At 36.3% G+C, this 20484-nt stretch overlaps 1 protein-coding gene across 3 annotated transcripts in view; it reads left to right on the forward strand.

Annotated features, from left to right (window-relative positions):
• Positions 1-20484, forward strand: part of DIAPH2 (diaphanous related formin 2) — a 953573-nt gene that overhangs the window by 414487 nt on the left and 518602 nt on the right. For all 3 annotated transcript variants that reach the window (XM_070461796.1, XM_070461795.1, XM_070461794.1), the window contains 2 exons: positions 13303-13404; positions 15459-15553. In XM_070461796.1, the coding sequence (XP_070317897.1) occupies positions 13303-13404; positions 15459-15553 (197 nt within the window). The remainder of the gene's footprint in view (positions 1-13302; positions 13405-15458; positions 15554-20484) is intronic.

Here is a 20484-nt window from a genome sequence, read left to right on the forward strand (position 1 = left end):
TGTCTTTTTGACATTTCCCTTCACTTCTTCTTTGCATCCTGTAATATGGATTCTGTTGTCATTGCTCTTTCAAAATTGCTCTGTATGGTCTGAAATGGCGTGTTTTCTCCTGGTCTTTTTTATTGAGGGGGAAGACTTAGACTGTGCTTGACCATCCTGCTATGCTTCACACTGTTGATTACTTTTTCTTATTGAAACACTTTCCTTTTTCACTGTGGGGACAATGTGTTCTCCTGTTTCTCTCACCTTTTTGATTGTTCTTTTTGTCCTCTTAATTGTCTATTCTTATCTGTGTCCATGATTTCAGGCATCCTCGCCTGGGTCTAATCTTCTATCCTGAGTTCTTTCTCACTGACTGTTCAATCTCTGCTTAGGCTTCAGTTACATATTAAATATAGAAGAGCGTCAAATTCACATTTCTCTTCCTACACCCTAATCATTTTCCATTCTCACATTTCACAGGTTTTATTCACATAATATTTGAGTGTCATTTTCTAGATACTATGGGAGGTGGGATGGATGTGGGAGACCAAGTTGTATCAAACGTGTCTTCCCTGTGAATTTGTGACTTAGGAAAGGCAAAAAGATGCATACATGAACCATAATTAAGCAGGGCAACATGTGGAAATACCTTAGCAGTGAAATTCACTCACTCGTGACCAACTCATTGTGATCTCATAGACTATGCAGTCCATGGAATTCTCCAGGCCAGAATACTGAAGTGGGCGGCCTTTCCTTTTCCCTAGGATCTTCCCAACCCAGGGATCAAACCCAGGTCTCCTGCATTGCAGGCAGATTCTTTACCAGCTGAGCCACAAGAGAAGCCCTAGCAGTGATGTAGAAGGCAAAGATGTAGAGGTAATTGGAGGTTTCATAGAGAAAGTGATACTTTATTTGGGTCTTAATGGATAGATACAGGTTTGACAGCACAGTTGTAAAGGCAGGTGAGCACAAATTATTTTGCAATCATTTGGGAGTCCTGTCATACTTTTTCTAACTTTAGGTAGACTTATCCTAGGTAGACAGTAGACAAATATTGCTTAAATTTAGAACCTGTAATCTTTTCATCTATATTAGGCACCCAGAATAAAAGTATGCATAGTAATTCATGTCATATGTGTAATAAATTTAAAATGCATGTCTTTTAGTGGCAAAGCTTCAAGGGTGATTTTAAGGAAGTATAACCATTTACTTTTCTATTTACTGACTCCTAGTGTATCTTGTGTAACTCAGCTTTTAAATATAGGCAGATTCTTTAACATCTGAGCCATCAGGGAAGCACCCCCGTAAAAAATAAAAAATACTATACCAGATATCAGATGTAATCTTTGCCCTTTTAAGTATTTTTTCAGATTATTTCTGTGAGCTCTGAGTAGAAAGCTAGGTATGTTAGCACTTCTTTCATCCTTCTTCATGGATTGTCACACGCAAGCTTGGAGTTCATGTTTTTTACCACTTTCCAGTAAGAAATAGGAATCTATCATTTCTTATTAGCCAATTTGAAGCTTTTAATATGATTATATTTCTTTATGACACCTCTGTTCCAAACTTTATGTACTGCTTCCTGCTCCCTCTCTGTAGTTAGGACCAATACTTAAGTTCAGATTGAAAGAATTCCTGACTGAAAGCAGAGGCACTTTGGTGGCTGCCACAAGGAAAGCAACAATGAGCCCCTACAGTGATGGGACTGAAGTGGCTGGGGTGAAGTAAAGGCCAGCCTAATAGCAAGCACAGCAGGTTCGAGAGAGTTTGCTAGGAAAAAGTGTCAGCGGGTTACTTATCCTGATCCAGTCAAATTTATTTGCTGTCTGTGACTATTAGCAGCTCTCTTCTTACCTGGGTTATTGCTTTCTCTTTTACATTTCCAGTAAAACCTTCAATTCTAGGGATTTCTGATTTTTTGTTTGTTTTGTACACATAACGTAGGTTTCATTCTAATCTTTTTGAGATGTGTTTGACTTTATATGGTGATAGCTATATCTGAATTCTTCAGATTTCAGAGAATTTGGGGAGTGATGTGTTGAGGATACAATGTACATTGAGTTTTGCTTTGCTCTGAGATTTAGTATTTAATCTTAACCATTGCTTTTATCTTATGTATTCATTTATATACGATACAGGACTCTATTATCTACCTTTTAGTCTCAAAAATTAATAAGAGGTACATGGAAGGCAATTGCCAATTCTATAATAAAATACTGGACTTATGTTGTTTCATGCTGCAATTATGTTTAAAATGCTCTATAGCACTGAACATAGTATTATTAAAAGATAGGTCTCACAGGAGAGAGTTTCTTATAGCTGGGCCCTCAGCCAAGAACATTTTTTTTTCTTTAAGTTCTTAAAAGCTTACAATCCAAACTGTTTCTGGCATTTAGTGAAATAAAGTACCTCATGGAAGCTCATTGTTAAACGAAAGTCACCTAACTATGATCTATTTAGTGATACAAACGCACACACACACACCCCCATATACACCAGTTATGGTTATTGCTGCCTCAATATTAAACAAAGTGCATCCATGGAATAGATTTCATGGAAGTTGATTTACTTTATCTTGATGAATAGCTTACATGCTGGACTCAGGTTATCATTATTCTCATTGTTATAGGTGGTATCAACCTGCTACTAGTTAGGGACATAAGTGAAATTGACCTTGACATTAAATAGAGTATTCTTATGTACTTTCGCTAGAGTTTGGTTCTTGAGATCTATTGGTCTGAGGCAGGGGACCTCAACCTCTGTGCCATAGACCAGTATCTCCTGTCAGATCAGTGGTGGCATTAGATTGGAAATAAAATGCAAATAAATGTAGTGTGCCTGAATCATTCTGAAACCACCCCCACCCCCAGTCCATGGACAAAGTGTCTTCCATGAAATTGGTCCTTGGTGCCAAAAAGGTTGAGGACCGCTGGTCTGAGGCACACAGGCAGCTACCTGATGTGTAAAAGCAAATGAAACCAAACTCCAATTGCTTGCCTACGTATAATTTTATTTAGTTTTACTGTCTTTTTTGGTTAGGCTGAATTCTCCCTTTTTTTTTTGAAAACTCAAGTTTTCATAGAATCAAATATTTTCCCTCTTGCTCTTTTGCATATTCCAAGTCTTTCATGTCCTCATTGTTTTCAGCAACATGATAAAAATAGGAACATGTTTACGTCAAACAAGAATGAATCTGTCTTTAACTACCTTTCACTTTCCTTTCAACAACAAATCATTGCTTTTTCCTATTCCTTCTCTTCTTGCATAGTGATAACTGCGTCCATAAAATAGAAAGAGAGACCCTAGTATCTAATATTAATTTTAGTATTATCAATTTATTATATACATATGTATTTTTAATTAATGTGCAAAATGCATTCTTATTTATTCTTAAAACTTCTGTGTACTTCTGTGTACGTAGCAGAGTGATAGATTATAGAAACATAGGGCAAGATCCTTGCTCTCAGGGAATATATCTAGTTGATAATTGATTTAAAAATAGTATGCCATAAGTATCATTTGCTTTCCTTTAAAATCTCATCACTTGTCACTATGGTGTGCCCAGGTGTTGAGCAGGTATTTCCTTCAGTGTTAGATTCTGAGCTGTAGAAGAAGTTACTAACAGGACTTCCATGGGTTGCTGTTGATGATATTTGCATATTTCAATTTGGGGATTATTTAAGAGCTATTACAAAGTGTTGTGTTATATGCCAGAGAACAGTTGTTACAAATCTTGCTGATATCTAGAATTACCTCAGGAGTTCTTAAGAGATATAGGTCCTGAGGCCTTACCTATAGAGATTTTGATATTTAAATTCTGTAGTTATGGATGTATTCAAATCCAGATTATAAATAGATGACAGAGTAGGGAGAGACAAGGAGATGGGGTCAAGAATTCAAAATTCTTGATAGTATAACAGGATAATAGGTGGGGAAGGAAGAGGGTTATGAATTTTTTTGTCTTAAAAACCAGGTAACTCTAAACTTATTCAAATTTTGTTCTGAACATGTCTTCCCAACATTTCGAACGTAATCTCACATATTGCTTACTGCTTTCAAATAGAAAGTCACCAGCAAACTAAACTTGACTTAAATGAAAACTTCAAATATCTCCTTTTCTACCCTCTCAAAATTTTTCTAATACTTCAGTTGCCTTGAACAAAATACAATGACGTGGTTTCTGCACTAAAGAAAATTACTACTGAAAGATAAAATTGAAACCGGTTGGAATCCAAAAGGGGAAAACAGAGACAATGTAACTGTGGTTGTTTCCTATTGAGCTCAGCCAGCAACAAACCAAATTGAGATACTCAGTAATATTTTTATGTACATAAAGTAAGAGAACTATATTATATGAAATTCAGAGTTCTGATTTATGTGTTTCTTTGTTTGTTTATAGAACTCAGATTTTCATCTTCTCATAAACCAATGTATCCCAAGTGAAACATTATGAAACATTATCAAACATTCTAGCTGCTTAAGAGCTCTGATTCTACCTAGATATCGATGGCATGGTAGAAACTTATTTTATAATTTTATTAAGGCTGATTTGTTTTTATGGTCATTTTACATGTAGACATATGATAAAATCATATGAGAACATATGGAGAATAAGAGATAGTTATATTCTGGGACTAAACCATTGGTCCTGTAGGGTTGACACATTTTAAAAAGCATCAGGAATATAAATGTGTTTGATTATGTGAACACTATAGGAAAAAGAGAATTATCAAACAACACTCCTAGGTGTTATTTTGCAGGGAAAAGGTTGAACATTTACTCACATTTTCAAAACTTGAAGCAAGAATAAATTGACCTCAGTTGCAAAAGGAAGAGGATGTAGGACTAGATACTTACTTATTGAGCACTTATTATGTCAAGGTTTCAGATCAGTTCAGTCACTCAGTCATGTCCGACTCTTTGCGACCCCATGAATCGCAGCATGCCAGGCCTCCCTGTCCATCACCAACTCCCAGAGTTTACTCAAACTCATGTCCATCAAGTCGGTGATGCCATCCAGCCATCTCATCCTCTGTCGTCCCCTTGTCCTGCCCCCAATTCTTCCCAGCATCAGGGTCTTTTCCAATGAGTCAACTCTTTGCATGAGGTGGCCAAAGTATTGGAGTTTCGGCTTCAGCATCAGTCCTTCCAGTGAACACCCAGGACTTATCTCCTTCAGGATGGACTGGTTGGATCTCCTTGCAGTCCAAGGGACTCTCAAGAGTCTTCTCCAACACCACAGTTCAAAAGCATCAATTTTGGGGTGCTCGCTTTCTTCACAGTCCAACTCTCACATCCATACATGGCCACTGGAAAAACCGTAGCATTGACCAGACGGACCTTTGTTGGCAACGTGATCTCTCTGCTTTTTAATATGCTATCTAGGTTGGTCATAACTTTCCTTCCATGGAGTAAGCGCCTTTTAATTTCAAGGCTGCAATCAGCATCTGCCGTGATCTTGGAGCCCAAAAAAATAAAGTCTGACACTGCTTCCACTGGTTCCCCATCTATTTCCCATGAAGTGATAGGACCAGATGCCATGATCTTAGTTTTCTGAATGTTGAGCTTTAAGCCAATTTTTTCACTCTCCTCTTTCAGTTTCATCAAGAGGCCTTTTAGTTCCTCTTGACTTGCTGCCATAAGGTTTGGTATACTACAAAAGGCAAATATTAATAACCACCTAGTTTTCTGAATTCATAGATGGTATTTGCACACCACCGTGCTTATTTGTTACTTATTGGCTCCAGCTGCCTTCAGGAGACAATTGGGAGGGTTGAATAGAATTGCAACAGAGATTGCATGACCTGCAAAGCCAAAGTAGTAATTATCTAGCCTTCTGCAGGACTGCCACTTACACAATTTGCAGAATTTGCCTCAACAGTTTTTCCAAGGTTCTCTTGGGTCTTTCTGGAGTCTAGGATGGTGGAGGTGATCACACAGTGTTAGCTGAGTTTGTTTGGTTTGTTCTTCCAAATCAGGCCTATGCCTTTTTTGACTATATTGCTTTAGTCTGCATAAGCATTTTTTAAAAATCTGGTGACTTCTCTGCGTCCCTGGGTTCCTGCCATAATCTCTATGCTTCTCACTTTAGTTCTTCATAAGTTACACAGAAATCAGTTCTTTTAGATACTTAAATCTTTTCCTTGAAGTAACTAGTGTAATAAATGTCTTGTAGATTTTCCTAGAAACATTTATTCAGATACTAGCAAATACATGTCAATATTCTCTCTTGCTTTCCCAACAAATGCTAGCATTTACTATACAGTCTTGCATACCCTGTTTTCTTCATTTGTAGGTATTTATTAAAATTATTCCATATTGTTCCATAAAGAGTTTCCTTGGTCATGAATATAGCAGCAGAGTAGTCCATTGAGTGGGACATAGCACAGTTTAATCAGGCAGTCTTCTCTTGAAAAGCTTTCGGATAATTTCAAACCTTTTGCTATTATAAACAATGCCCAGTTTACCTTAGTTTATTGAATCTGTCTCTAGTTGGTGAACATTTATTATCTTTTGCTAGTAACAATGCTGGAGTATACAACCTTATACATAAATCATTGTGCATAAATGAGGCTATATATGGATTATTCATATATATATACACACACATATATATATACATATATATATATATATATGTAACAATAAAGGTATGGATAATTTCCAAAATAATTGGAGGACCTATTCTTTTTCAGCACAGATCTAAGTGCTAGCATGTAACAGGGAACAAACAGTCACAAATATCTTTTGTAAAATGGAGCTGACATCAAAGTGGAAGGCATAGACAATAACATGTATTATGTCAGATGGTGATAACTGCTATGTAGAAAAATGAAGCAGGCAAAGGGTAAAAGGAGTGTCAGTAGGGAGGAGTTGTGATTTGAAGCACATCATCAGGAAAGATATCTATGGGAAAGTGACATTAACCAAAGATCTGGAAGAAGTGAAAGAAGATCTGGTGGTGATATAAACTCGAGTGTAAAGGCTCTCCTGTGGGAGTTGATCTGGTATATTTGAAGAACAGCAAGAAAGCTAATATAGTTGGAAGGGAGGAATGAAAGGAAAGTAATGAGGTCAGAGTAGCTAAGCAGAGGATGTGGGATATAAGGTAAGGCATTTTAATTTATAGTTACCAAAGGGGAAATATTGCTAGTGGGGATAAATTAGGAGTTTGGGATTAACACATACCCAGTACTATATGTAAAATAGTCAACAAGAACCTACTGTATAATACAGGAACTATACTCAATATTCTGTAATAACCTATATGGGAAAAGAATCTGAAAAAGAATGGATATGTGTTTTTGTTTCACTGAATCACTTTGCTGCACACCTGATGATAACACAATATTGTAAATGACCTATATTCCAATATAAAATAAAAAATTTAATAAAGAAAGGCATTCTAGACTACTGCAAAGACTTTGATTTTTAGTCAAAATGATACAGAAAATCATTGGGGGTACTTAATGGTGGAATAAAATGAATTGACAGGATGCAGTAAAAGAATTGATGCTTTCAAACTGTGATGGTAGAGTAGATGCTTGAGAGTCACTTGGACTGCAAGGAGATCAAACCAGCCAATCCTAAAGGAAATCAGTCCTGAAATTTCACTGGAAGGACTGATGCTGAAGCTGAAGCTCCAATACTTTGACCACCTGATGCAAAGAGCCGACTCATTGGAAAAGACCCTGATGCTGGGAAAGATTAAAGGCAGGAGGAGAAGGGGACGGCAGAGGATGAGATGGTGGTTGGATGGTATTACCTATTGGATGGACATGAGTTTGAGCAAGGTCTGTGAGTTGGTGATGGACAGGGAAGCCTGGCGTACTACAATCCATGGGGTCGCAAAGAGTAAGACATGACTTAGCGACTGAACACAAAAAAGAAGGGCTAGAAGTAGTGATGGCTTGAAACCCTTCAGTATAAGTGGAGATGATGAAAAGTGTTCAAGTGCTGGATTTGCCAAAGACTGAAATGTGGCCTGTGAAGGAAGAGAATCAATGATGACTGTGCCTTGGTTTTTTTTTTTTTTTGAACAATTGGAATTGAGTTGCCATTTTTTGAGAAAAAGACTAAAGCAGGTTTGGGAGTCAGGCAAGAGATGTGCTAAATTGGAGACAATTATTGGGCAATTACGTAGAAATATCTAGGAGATTAGAAGTTTCTTTTTTAGAAAAAAGAACGTTGTTTTAACTGTTTAAACTACTATAAAATAGTTTCCCAGTTTCTGTCATTTGAATAAGTCCCTGGTGGGATCTAGAATGCTAACCTTCTTCTAGACATGCTCAATATACTTGAAACCCAGACTGAAAAATACTACGTTGTCAAGTTGAGGCCCTGATTCCACATCTCTTGGGGTGTTATTTTGTTCTCTCTTGTTCAAAAAAGTTAATTGCCTTCTACATTAAACTGGATTGTATGCAGTACTTGTACCACTTTGAAGTGGACCACATTAGGAAAGAAAAGACTGGATATTATGAATGCCCAAACTGTATTCTTAATAAAAAGTGCCCTATTAGCCTAGCAGTACTGGGCTTTAGCCTCATAATTCCTAGAGTGATGTTTTCCCAGTCCTCTTTGATACACTTAGGTCTTGGGGTTTCTTGCTGGATTTACTGATTTGTGACATGAATTAGGAAATTTGATAGAACAGGAGGTCCTCTGGGTGTATGCAATGGCCTGTAGGTACTTGATCAGTCCCTACTTACAAAGGCTGAGCCAATTTGCAGGTAAAGGGATTAACTAGAGCTTGAGTAAGTCCTTCACAGAGGTTAAAGTTTAGCCAGAAGGGCTCCCACCACCACGTTTGTCAAGTACTGGGATGAAGTAAGAACTATACTTCAATTTTGATATTTAAATGATTATTTCAAATGAGGGAAACCCTCCCTAAAACCTCTAACCCAATTTTATTTGTCCTTCCTAAAATATCCATTACCTGATTAGGTACTGAGATCCAGTTGAAGATATACAGTGTTAGCTATGCAGGTTGTTAAACATAGTGTTCTGGTGACATTTAGCAGTGTTCAGTAATTGGCTTAATGAACAGGTGTACAAGTATATTAGTTATGCAGATGTTAATTTGCAGTAACATGTGCTGCCTGATTTGGGAGGGTTCTTGTCTGAACTACAACCAGTAAGATTTGTTCCTTAATTAGGAAATCATTATGTGTGTGTTTGTGTGATTCCCACCATTAGAACCATTAGTCTTGTTTAATGTGCTCTAAACTTTGGGAACACTCTTGGTAATGCCATTCCTATGGCTTCAGGTACTATGCAGGTGTCTGGATGAGATCTACCATTCTGTGGGATGCCTTAGTTAGTGCTCAGCTGTAGGCAATGCAGAGAGGGGAAGCTTCACAGCTGTAATATGCAGCTTAAAAAAGGAGATGGAGATGCAATCTCCCACTGCATATTGTATCAGCCATTCCCTCCAAGGTTTCGTAAACAAATGTGTTATCCCTCACCAAATGGGTTCACAAACAATTGAAAACAAAATTGTGCTTGCTTTCCACACTGACTAATCTTGACCTATATTTTTTTTCTCCTTTGTTCTCTTCCCTGTTGTTTCTGATTCCTGTTTACACTTGGTCCTGGGGATTGCCAAGGCTAACAGTCTGTAAACTATAAAAAGGGACAGGCATATTTAAGCCGCACTCTAGTCATATTTTTATTTTATTTTTATATTGCAAAAATGGAACTTTGCACAGGGTGATATAGCAGACATCAGTACAGCAGCCTCCCAGAATGCACAAATGCTAACATTTTCTCATATTTACTATAGATCTTTGCTTTGAAAGAAATAACAAACTAGAGGTAAATTTGAGTCTTTCAGGGTTCTACTTTTTCCAGTATCACTTTTCTCCTCCAAAATAAACACCATCATTAATCTATTGAATATCAATTACATGTTTTTATAGTTTTTTGGTGTATATAAATATGTATCTATATACTTCAGCTTTCGCATAGTCAATAAAGCAGAAATAGATGTTTTTCTGGAACTCTCTTGCTTTTTCGATAATCCAGCAGATTTTGGCAATTTGATCTCTGGTTCCTCTGCCTTTTCTAAAACCAGCTTGAACATCTGGAAGTTCATGGTTCACATATCACTGAAGCCTGGCTCAGAGAATTTTGAGCATTACTTTACTAGTGTTTGAGATGAGTGTAATTGTGTGGTAGTTTGAGCATTCTTTGGCATTGCCTTTCTTTGGGATTGGAATGAAAACAGACCTTTTCCAGTCCTGTGGCCACTGCTGAGTTTTCCAAATTTGCTGGCCTATTGAGTGCAGCATCGTCTTTTAGGATTTGAAATAGCTCCACTGGAGTTCCTTCACCTCCACTAGCTTTGTTCATAGTGATGCTTCCTAAGGCCCACTTGACTTCACATTCAAGGATGTCTGGCTCTAGGTGAGTGATCACACCATCATGATTATCTGGGTCGTGAAGATCTTTTTTGTACAGTTCTTCTGTATATTCTTGCCACCTCTTCTTAATTTCTTCTACTTCTGTTAGGTCCATACCATTTCTGTCCTTTATCGAACCCATCTTTTCATGAAATGTTCCCTTGGTATCTCTAATTTTCTTGAAGAAATCTCTAGTCTTTCCCATTCTGTTGTTTTCCTCTATTTCTTTGCATTGATCACTGCGAAAGGCTTTCTTATCTCTCCTTGCTACTCTTTGGAACCCTGCATTCAAATGGGAATATCTTTCCTTTTCTCCTTTGCTTTTTGCTTCTCTTCTTTTCACAGCTCTTTGTAAGGCCTCCTCAGACAACCATTGTGCCTTTTTGCATTTGTTTTCCATGTGGATGGTCTTGATCCCTGTCTCCTCTACAATGTCAGGAACCTCCATCCATAGTTCATCAGGCACTCTGTCTATCAGATGTAGTCCCTTAAATCTATTTCTCACTTCCACTGTATAGTCATAAGGGATTTGATTTAGGTCATACCTGAATGGTGTAGTGGTTTTCCCCACTTTCTTCATTTTAAGTCCATGGGATTTTCCAGGTATAAATACTGGAGTGTGTTACCATTTCCTACTCCAGGGGATCTTCCTGACTCATGGTTTGAACCCAGGTTTCCTGTATCTCCTGCATGGGCAGGTCGATTCTTTACATCTGGCACCACCCGGGAAGCCCGTTTCTTGAACTCAAGATAAACCAAAGTATAATACAAGGAAAATATGTAAGCATTCAGAAAATAAAACTGTGAACTCTAGGCATTTAAGAGATCTAATCTTCATTTTAAGTAGCTTGTTTATTTGAAAAGGGGAGAGATTGAAATATATTTTAATTAAAAAAAGCAAAAATATGATGTTGCATAAAATGATCATTATGTATGTTTGGGTTATTCAGGAGTCTCTTAGTTTTTAGGATAATCATAATGTATCTTTCATACTGTATAGCATTTTCACTGTATATGTGCTTTCTTAATTAGTCTCCCATACTGGAATTTAAAGCATATTGAATGATTAGGATATTTTTCTCGACTATTTTGTTTGACTAGCACACATTTCTAAAAGATTCTAGAGGTAATTTCAGTAAAATTCAGATAACTTTTTTTCTCATGACAGAAGGACTCACTCTTGGACTGTCATTTCTTTATATAGAGTTGTCTTCAGCTGGAAGTGTCTTGAAAGTTAGGATAAATTATTATTCTGATTATTTTATAGGAAATACACTGGGCTTCTAGATCCTTTGAGGAAAACTTGTCATGATTTTTAAAAGAAATATATAAAAAAATTTAAAAAGAAATATATTAAAAGTCATTTTTCTTCTAGCAGTACCAATAATTCTCTTTTCTTGAGTAAACATGGCAAACTACTTTTCACTCCTTTAAGATCATGTTTGTCAAGTGTAACTATCTAGCCTGCTTGAACTCTACATTATGTTAAATTGATCGTACCTGTAAAGCTTAGCACTAACTGTTAGGATTTTAGTGGTTATTTTTGTTTGATTTCTATTGTAAGTTCATTTAATTTTTCTATAGTCTGTAGGAAGAAAACAAAGGGAGTCTTAATAGACCCATGACATTTTGATGCCTTGTAGAAATTTTTCTAGATGCACACATCTGTGAACATAAAGCTTAGCAAAAAATAAAAAAAAAAGTACTGTGTTTGTGGGTTACTTTTCCTCTAAATAAAAGAAAAAATCAGTAACTCATTTGTGATCTCCTTAACAAAGATCAGATAAATAAATATAATAAAAATAATAATTGCCTGAAAATGCAGTTATATTTTGTAAAAGTAATAATGAACCAGCAGGATGATGGTCATGTGACTTTATGGTAAAATTTACCAGCAAGAGTTTGCAGACAGGAGCATATCACTCTAGTTGACTGAAAAATGTTGCCTTTACTTTTCTCATATTTTTTCATGGTCCCATTACCTACAACCCTGTTTTTATATTAGCAGAGGTAAACTGCCAACCCAGGAATATAATGGTAGCTGTAGAATTTCTATATAGGAGGGTTTTAGGGATTTGAGATAAAGCCTCCTTCTTATTGCAGACAGCATGTTGTTTTCTACTTTGGTTTGAGAGATGACTTCTTTGAGGGGAGGGATGATGGAGGTAATGGGGGAGACTTTTTGGGGGGAGGTCTAAGACTCCTCCAAGGCACTGTCACTCTTCACAGTTTCAGGACATTTTAACTGTTTGGAACTCAAGGGTTACCTTCTGAATGTAGGGCAAATCTTTTGTTTAAAGGAAGCAAATAGTACTAAAATATGGTGAAGAAGACTAAGGAAACTTACTCAAAAGACCCTGTCTTTGAGGTTCCTTAATTATAAGTATGCAAATAAGTGCTAACTGTTGTCTAACTTGCAAATGGTTAATATCTGTTTTGCAAAGTATTCTCAGTAGGGGTTTTCATATGGCAACCTGTTTGGCAGTAAATTTACCTTAGATAACATTAAAGCAATTTCAGACCTGCCTTAAGTTTAGCATATTTTAGGATAAATACATGTTTACCTTTTTCCTCAATTAGTCCAAATTAGGGAGATTTTACTATATGTTTAATTCCTGTGCTGCTGTAGGAACCTGGTGAAGCAGTAATTAATGTTCCACATTAGGTAAGAAGCAGCAATTGATTTTTGGGTCTATTTGGCTTATCTTTTCTACTTAAGTGCTGATATTTAATTTGTAGGGAAACCTCTAAACAGGTCTATATTTTTATGTTCATCCTCTTCATTGAACTAATGAAATCAACCTATTTATTGATTTGGGCATGAGCTTTATTAATGTAGTTAATATGCCTTACTTATGTTAGTCCATGCATTTGGATTAGCAGTATTATTGTTTATCTATCAACATTTTTCTTTCAGTTCAAAAGAATGCAGAAGCTTTAGAAGAAAAGAAGACCATACCTGCAAAGAAGAAAGTGAAAGAGTTGAGAATTTTGGATCCCAAAACAGCACAGAATCTTTGTATGTGATATTTTCTACATAGGGAGTGGTGGTGATGCTAGTAGTGAGGGATTGTTGGATGTTTTTAAAACAAAGTTGTAACTTCTTTGAGCAGGTATATTTAGCATCTATTGGAAACAAAATTCGGTGTAAACATCATTTAGGTTGCCTTTTTATCATTCGGCCAGAATGGACTCCCTCAGCAATTTAGCCTTGGCCAGGCCAGGTGGAACTTTTATGAATAAAAGGTTTTGGAAATTACTAATCATTCTGCATTGTTAAGAGGCCAAAGTGAGAATGAAGGCAGAGTTGAAAAGTGTTATTTTTATTTTCCTTCTGCCTAGACCTGAGAGTGATGGTTGTAGAGTATTCACTAGTCACATTGGTTGAATCCTTTTTTTGCTATTGCTTTGTATTTGAAGGAATTGTGATGTGAGTGAGTTAAGTTGTTAACCACTGCCCTATAAAATTGGTTAGTGAACCTTAAAGCCTTTAACAAACCAGTCAGCCGTTAAGTCAACTTTTGCTAAGGTAGCTGGACAGTTAAACCCATCTTCATTTACCCAGGCATGAAGTTTTTTGTTTTTTGTTTTTTTTTTAATATATAGTCTTCCCTCTATATTAAATTCAGCATTTTTTTGGTCACCACATTATGCTGTGTTATATTCTAAGGATACTGAAACACTATGCTTGAGAAATTTCAGCACATCAAGCATTTCTAATTATGCAAAGAAATACCATGGGAGTTTATTTTGTGAAGGAATGTGCTATAGAGAATCAGATTAAAATAACTCGTCATTTGTATTCTTCTGTCAGTGGGAATGTTGCTTTCAGAAAAGCACTCTCCTAATAATTGTTCTGCATATGTACATTGCTTATCTGACAGTCTATTTTCCTTTATGAAGTGGATGTTCAGAACTTTATTTTTTTAAGAAACACAAAACAATTTTAATTGCTAGTTGATATCTCATAACATTATTTATTTGTTTGGATTCTGGTGATCTCATTTGGTGTTTATGTCTATATAATTGTTTGCCTGGACAGAAAAGATGCTTTTTCATTAGGTACAGTGGAGCCATATAGACTTCTTTGTGAAAAAAAACAAATTCTTAGGAACATATTCATGTTCTGGGGATAAGAACACATGTATGTTCTTTAAAAAGTATGTTCAATGGAGGTGAAAGTGAAATGTATTATTGAGCAATGTTTTCTGAGTCACTGAATTTTTCTAGGTATAATTTGTTGAATTATTCCCATATGACATAATATATATCCAATTAAGAAAAAGTTGACAAGGGAAATCGTGATTCAACATAAAAAGCAACTAATAGCATACTGCATGAATGTCATCAGAGATTTAGAGAACATTTGATGATTCAGACACTTTAATTTTTTCTTATGTGAGAGAACTGCAAAGTAGACTGATAGCTTTTTTTTAAGTGTCAGGTTACTTTACTGTCTTCCTTGAGAGGTGCTGTATTGAATGCCTCTGACAATCTCTACAGTAAATTCAGTGTTGAATTAAAAAGCTAACTTGAGATACAATTTCTAACTTTTCATGGGTTATTTTGTATTAGCTTCATTTAAAATGCCTAAGCATGTAGTTGTCTGCCCTGTTAGTAGATTTATCTTCCATATAAATACACACATGGCTTCCCTGGTGGCTCAGATGGGAAAGAATCTTCCTGCAATGCAGGAGACCCAGGTTCGATCCTTGGGTCATGAAGATCCACCGACGAAGGGAATGCAATCCACTCCAGTATTCTTGCCTGGAGAATCCCATGGACAGAGGAGCCTAGTGGGCTACACTCCATGGGGTTGCAGAGATTCAGACATGACTTAGTGGCTAAATGCACACACACACACACATAAATGCACACACACACACACATAAATACTCATGAGCTCTAAACATTAGAACCTTAGCTAACAGAAACTACTTTTGTTTGTTCATAATTATATAGATTAATATTAGTGAGAGATTTCATATTTAAGTCTATGAAATGGAAATCATTTATTTCAGTTTTAAAATTGTGGTGCTGCTCTCTTTTTAATAAAATCAACTTTTATTTTAGCTATCTTCCTAGGATCATATCGTATGCCATATGAAGAAATAAAAAACGTCATTCTGGAGGTTAATGAAAGCATGTTGAGTGAGCCCTTAATTCAGGTAATTGCATATTTTGTTTTTAAATCTCATTTTCATGGGAATTTCTGGATTGCTGTCTTCCCATTGGAGTTGTGTGAAAATGTTCTTCTATGTTTGAATAGAGTTAAGAGTATCTAGCTGTGTGAATAGTAAGAGGACTCAACGTAGACAATCAGGTTCTAGGTATGTGTCTGCCATTTATTAGATATGTGTCCTTTTAAGTCTGTGAGCATGTAAACACATCATTCCTGTACACAAAATTGCATATATTTTATCATCCCAATGACTGTCAAATAGATATTGTCAGTACCATTGTATGAAAATAAAAGTGTGCAGGTGAAGAGGTTAAATGGCATTCTCAGGATCAATGGTTAAATGGTAAAGTTACCCCTTGTTAGACACTTGATATGTGCTGGGAATTGTGCCAAGCTATTTATGTATTTTATCTCCTTGAATCCTACAACAGTCCTATGAGATAAGTACTGTTATCCTCATTTTACAGATCAAGAACCTGAGGCTTAGAGAAGTTGCCCATTCGTCACTTAACTGCTAAGTGATAAAGTAGTAGAGCTGAGACTTAAAACAAATCCTATCATGACTCTAAAGCCATTGCTCTTTTTATTCTATTACTCTGCCTCCTTTGGGCAAACTGTGTCAGTTTGCTAAAGCTCTATCTCCTCATCTGAGATTACTAGATTACTATGAGGATTATACCAAAGAGACTGCTTTTTAGAATAAAGCACTCTATTAGATCTAATTCTTAGAATTCTTGGCAGCTTTTGTTTGACCCTGTCTAGAAGGCGGAACTGCAAGATTTTTCATGGATGGGCATAGTCATTGTAGGTTTTTTGTTATTGTTGTTTGTGTTTGAATCACATGGTTTGCTTTGATTTTAAGGTGATCGACTAGTTTCTGCTGTAATAATTTCATCATATGTCCCTTAGATGGTCCCCAAATCTCAGAGCCCCAGTGTCTATTGTTTGAGCTGGCTGTGTCCATATAGATGTTTCTCCATTGTGTAGTGTGGGCTCGCATTCTGGTTCACTTCATGTATGTTTTAAACATAGATATAGTTTATTCCCTATGCTATAGGGCCTATAGGACTATGGTTTAATGAGTTTATGTAGGCTCTATATTAACGTGACGCACCTTTATTACCCTCAACAAAAGTTACACTGTGCTAAGAAATCCCCTTTTTGAAAAATGTGTCTTCTTTGTCTAACTAGTAAGTCCACAGTTCTCTGAGTTGAAATGGAGAGCAGATCACATTTGTCCTGCCTGCCTTAGTGACATGATTCTTTGCCCAGTAATCAGAATGAGCAAGTTAAGAAGCATAAATGCGACTTAGTTCTCCCTCTTTTTTTTCAATTGGACAGTTTCATTTTAAAGTACAATAAGACAGACAAACGTCTGACTCCTATTCAATAGTTGAAGCTTTCTAGTTTTTTCTGTATAGTCAAATTGTAGTAAAAGACGATCATATTTTGAAGAATTAATCAATGCAGACATTTATTTTACCCATTAAAACTGTAGCTTTTCCTTCACATGCCTTAGTAAATAAAAAAGAATGTAAATATGCAGCATGCTACTGTGGTATTTATTTATAATAAAAATAAATACCGTACTATTTATTTATCAAAAAACAAATTCCATACTATTTATTTACTAGCAATATTAAAAACATTTATTATTTTTTAAGTCATGTTTTCAACTCTTTAGAGAATGTAAGGAACAGAAGGATTCTTACTTATGAATGGCCCTCTGCTGCTAAGTCGTTTCAGTCGTGTCCAACTCTGTGCGGCCCCATAGACAGCAGCCCACCAGGCTCCCCGATCCTGGGATTCTCCAAGCAAGAGTACTTGAGTGGGTTGCCATTGACTTCTCCGATGAATGGCCCTCTAAAATAAATAAACTTTAACAATTTTTGTATAAAAATGTAATACCTGGGATTTTTTTTTTCTGTTTCACTTGATTTTGTAGCATTAACAACACATATTTGTTTTTCTGTTTAAATTGCCTGGTCCAGTTGGGAGGAATGAATTGCTTTGTTTGGAGATGGAAGTAAATTATATCTGCATTCTTGAATTCAACTCCTTTAATCTTAACCACTAGGCAGTCAAAGCTTCCCAGGTGGTGTAGTGGTAAATATTCTGCCTGCAAATGCAGGAAACCCTGGTTCGATCCCTGGGGTCAGGAAGATCCCCTCGAGGAGGGCATGGCAACCCACTCCCTCATTTTTGCCTGCAGAATCCCCATGGACAGAGGAGCCTGGTGGGCTTACAGTCTCTGGGATTGCAAAAATCAGATACCACTGAACCACTAACATTTTCACTGTAACAAGTTCAGGCAGTCAAAAAGACTGCTTGGGAAATCACATTATTATGCTAAATCTTAGAAGATAAGTGAAGGAGAATCACAAAATCTAAGTAGATCCTGCCCAGCTCCTTCTGTGTTATACCCAATGCCTCCATGCATTTCATGTTTGCTGGTGTTCGGTTAACTTGTCTCTTCCTCTTTTCTAGATGTCCATTCCTTTTTTCCAAGCCTGTATCTTTCTCTTTTTCACATCTTCGTGTGTTTTATCACTTGCATCCTTTGTCCCACAAATTTTGTTTTCCCTTTGTTGTAAACATGCCACTGAGAACTTTTTTTTTCCCAGTAGGTTTCCTTTCCTCCCCAATGCCACATACTCTAAAATTTCCTTTTATCCCTTGTCCTTCTCAATTAAAACTCATTTTCTTAGTTATGCTTGTAGGAGAAAACAATTTAACATGTACTTTAATAGTATGCCTGATTGAAACTGTGGTGCTTGGTTATGAGGCACAAATGGTGAATCTGAGTTATTAAAGTTAATATCATGTTTATCCAGACAAATACAATGTCTGAGTATCTTCTGGTAAGGAGGAAGGTCCTCGGTGGAAAGAGTTACTTGATTTTCAAGTATGCAAAGGAGACTGTTTCTTGCTCAGGCAGGATAAAAGACAGAATCACCATGGCCTTTCTCCCTCCCATCCTAGAAAGGATTTGCTTCAGTGATGCAAAAGTAACATCAATTTGATGTTCAAAGGAGCTGTTTATCATTTTTGTCTAATTACCATGTAGCACATAGATAATGCATAGAATTAAATATGTATCATCAGATTAACTTTGTTGTAAGTTCTATCTGATTACATTGCTAAACTCCATCCATGCATAATCATAGTTTGTTGCTTATGTGACATCATTGTCTCTTCATAACAACAAAAAACAATTAAGGACACATTGCTTCCCAGAGACTTGAATTAACAACAGTATTATCTCTCCTAGTATGGGTCAATAAGCTCTTTCCTGCCAGAAAGCTAATAGATTTTAGTTATTTGACAAGATAAATGCCTTACTGAAAAAATAAAAATAAAAAACTTTAATCAGCAAGATCATGAACCAAATTTAAGGTTATTAATAAAAGTACTAATGTCTCATTTATTTCAAAATATTCTAATTTAAGCTAAAACCCAAGTTCACTATATGGAAGTAGTTAAAGATCCTAAAATACTTATAAAAAGCAAAGAAACACTTAAAAAGTACACCATATCCTGAGATTGTTGAGGAGCTTCTAGTATATGCAGTTATGAGTTCGATCCAAATAATGTGTACTCAGTTTAGGTGATTCTTGTTATTATTTCAGCTTTGAAAATCTGCTTTAGTGTAATTTAATTTGATCTATTGAGAGAAAAATACAAGACCAGTAAGTGTTTTTAAGACATCAGTGGTAAAAATGAAGTAGTTGTAGGCACACTTACATATAGAACATTGACCAAAAAGAAAAGAAATTAGCACTTTAAAAAAGCAATTCAAGTGTTGAGGGAAAAATTAAATTGTATTTTATTTTATAACATTCAGTTCAGTTCAGTTCAGTTCAGTCGGTCAGTCGTGTCCGACTCTTTGCAACCCCATGAATCGCAGCACGCCAGGCCTTCCTGTCCATCACCAACTCCCAGAGTTTCCTCAAACTCATGTCCATCGAGTAGGTGATGCCATCCAGCCATCTCATCCTCTGTCGTCCCCTTCTCCTCCTGCCCCCAATCCCTCCCAGCATCAGGGTCTTTTCCAGTGAGTCAGCTCGTTGCATGAGGTGGCCAAAGTATTGGAGTTTCAGCTTCAGCATCAGTCCTTCCAATGAACACCCAGGACTGATCTCCACATTAGTGCATGCAAATGATTCTTAAATGCTGTGAAAATTCCGTTGGTATAGAGAAAATATATGATTAACATAGAAGGAAGTATAAAATTGCTGCAGAACAATGTACAAAAATATGTATAAAGCAGGGGTTTTTAACCAGGGGTTCCCATGCAGGACCCATCAAGAGAATTCAGGGGCTCATGAACTTAGATGTGAAAAACATTACATCTTTATTTTCTTTACCTGCTAGCTAATATTTAGTATTCCATCTGATTAACAATATAGGCATCAAACCAAAGTGTCAAGAGTATTAACAGGACCTCTAACTTTGTCACTAATAGAAATAATAAATATTTCCTTGTCACATTACATTTGTGGCAGATATCTTGAAATATTGTTTACAGTCATTACTACTTCAAAATTTTACTGTTTATTAAAGCTGCCACTAGGTCTTATTTTTTAGTGACTTAGTCAAGAAGGAGAACTATTATTATGTCACAATTTATATTTGTAAATATGTTGATAACTATTTCCATATAATTGGCTTCTTTTCCATTCTTATGTATTTAATTTTATACTGAGAAGGGATCTATAAGCTGGTATGAAAGAGTCCATGGCAAAAACAAAGAAGAAAGCAGTACAGAATAGAAAGTTTCCTAATCAAGATGGCAGATACAAGTCATTCCCAACTTCCAGCCACCCTCATATTATTCAGAGAAAAGGCACCAGACCCACGGGTGAGGCTAAGGTACCCTCCTAGGCCACAGAGACTAAGAAAGACCACACTGGAAGA

The sequence above is a fragment of the Odocoileus virginianus genome, chromosome X, assembly GCF_023699985.2.
Source record: "Odocoileus virginianus isolate 20LAN1187 ecotype Illinois chromosome X, Ovbor_1.2, whole genome shotgun sequence".
Classification (NCBI taxonomy): domain Eukaryota; kingdom Metazoa; phylum Chordata; class Mammalia; order Artiodactyla; family Cervidae; genus Odocoileus; species Odocoileus virginianus.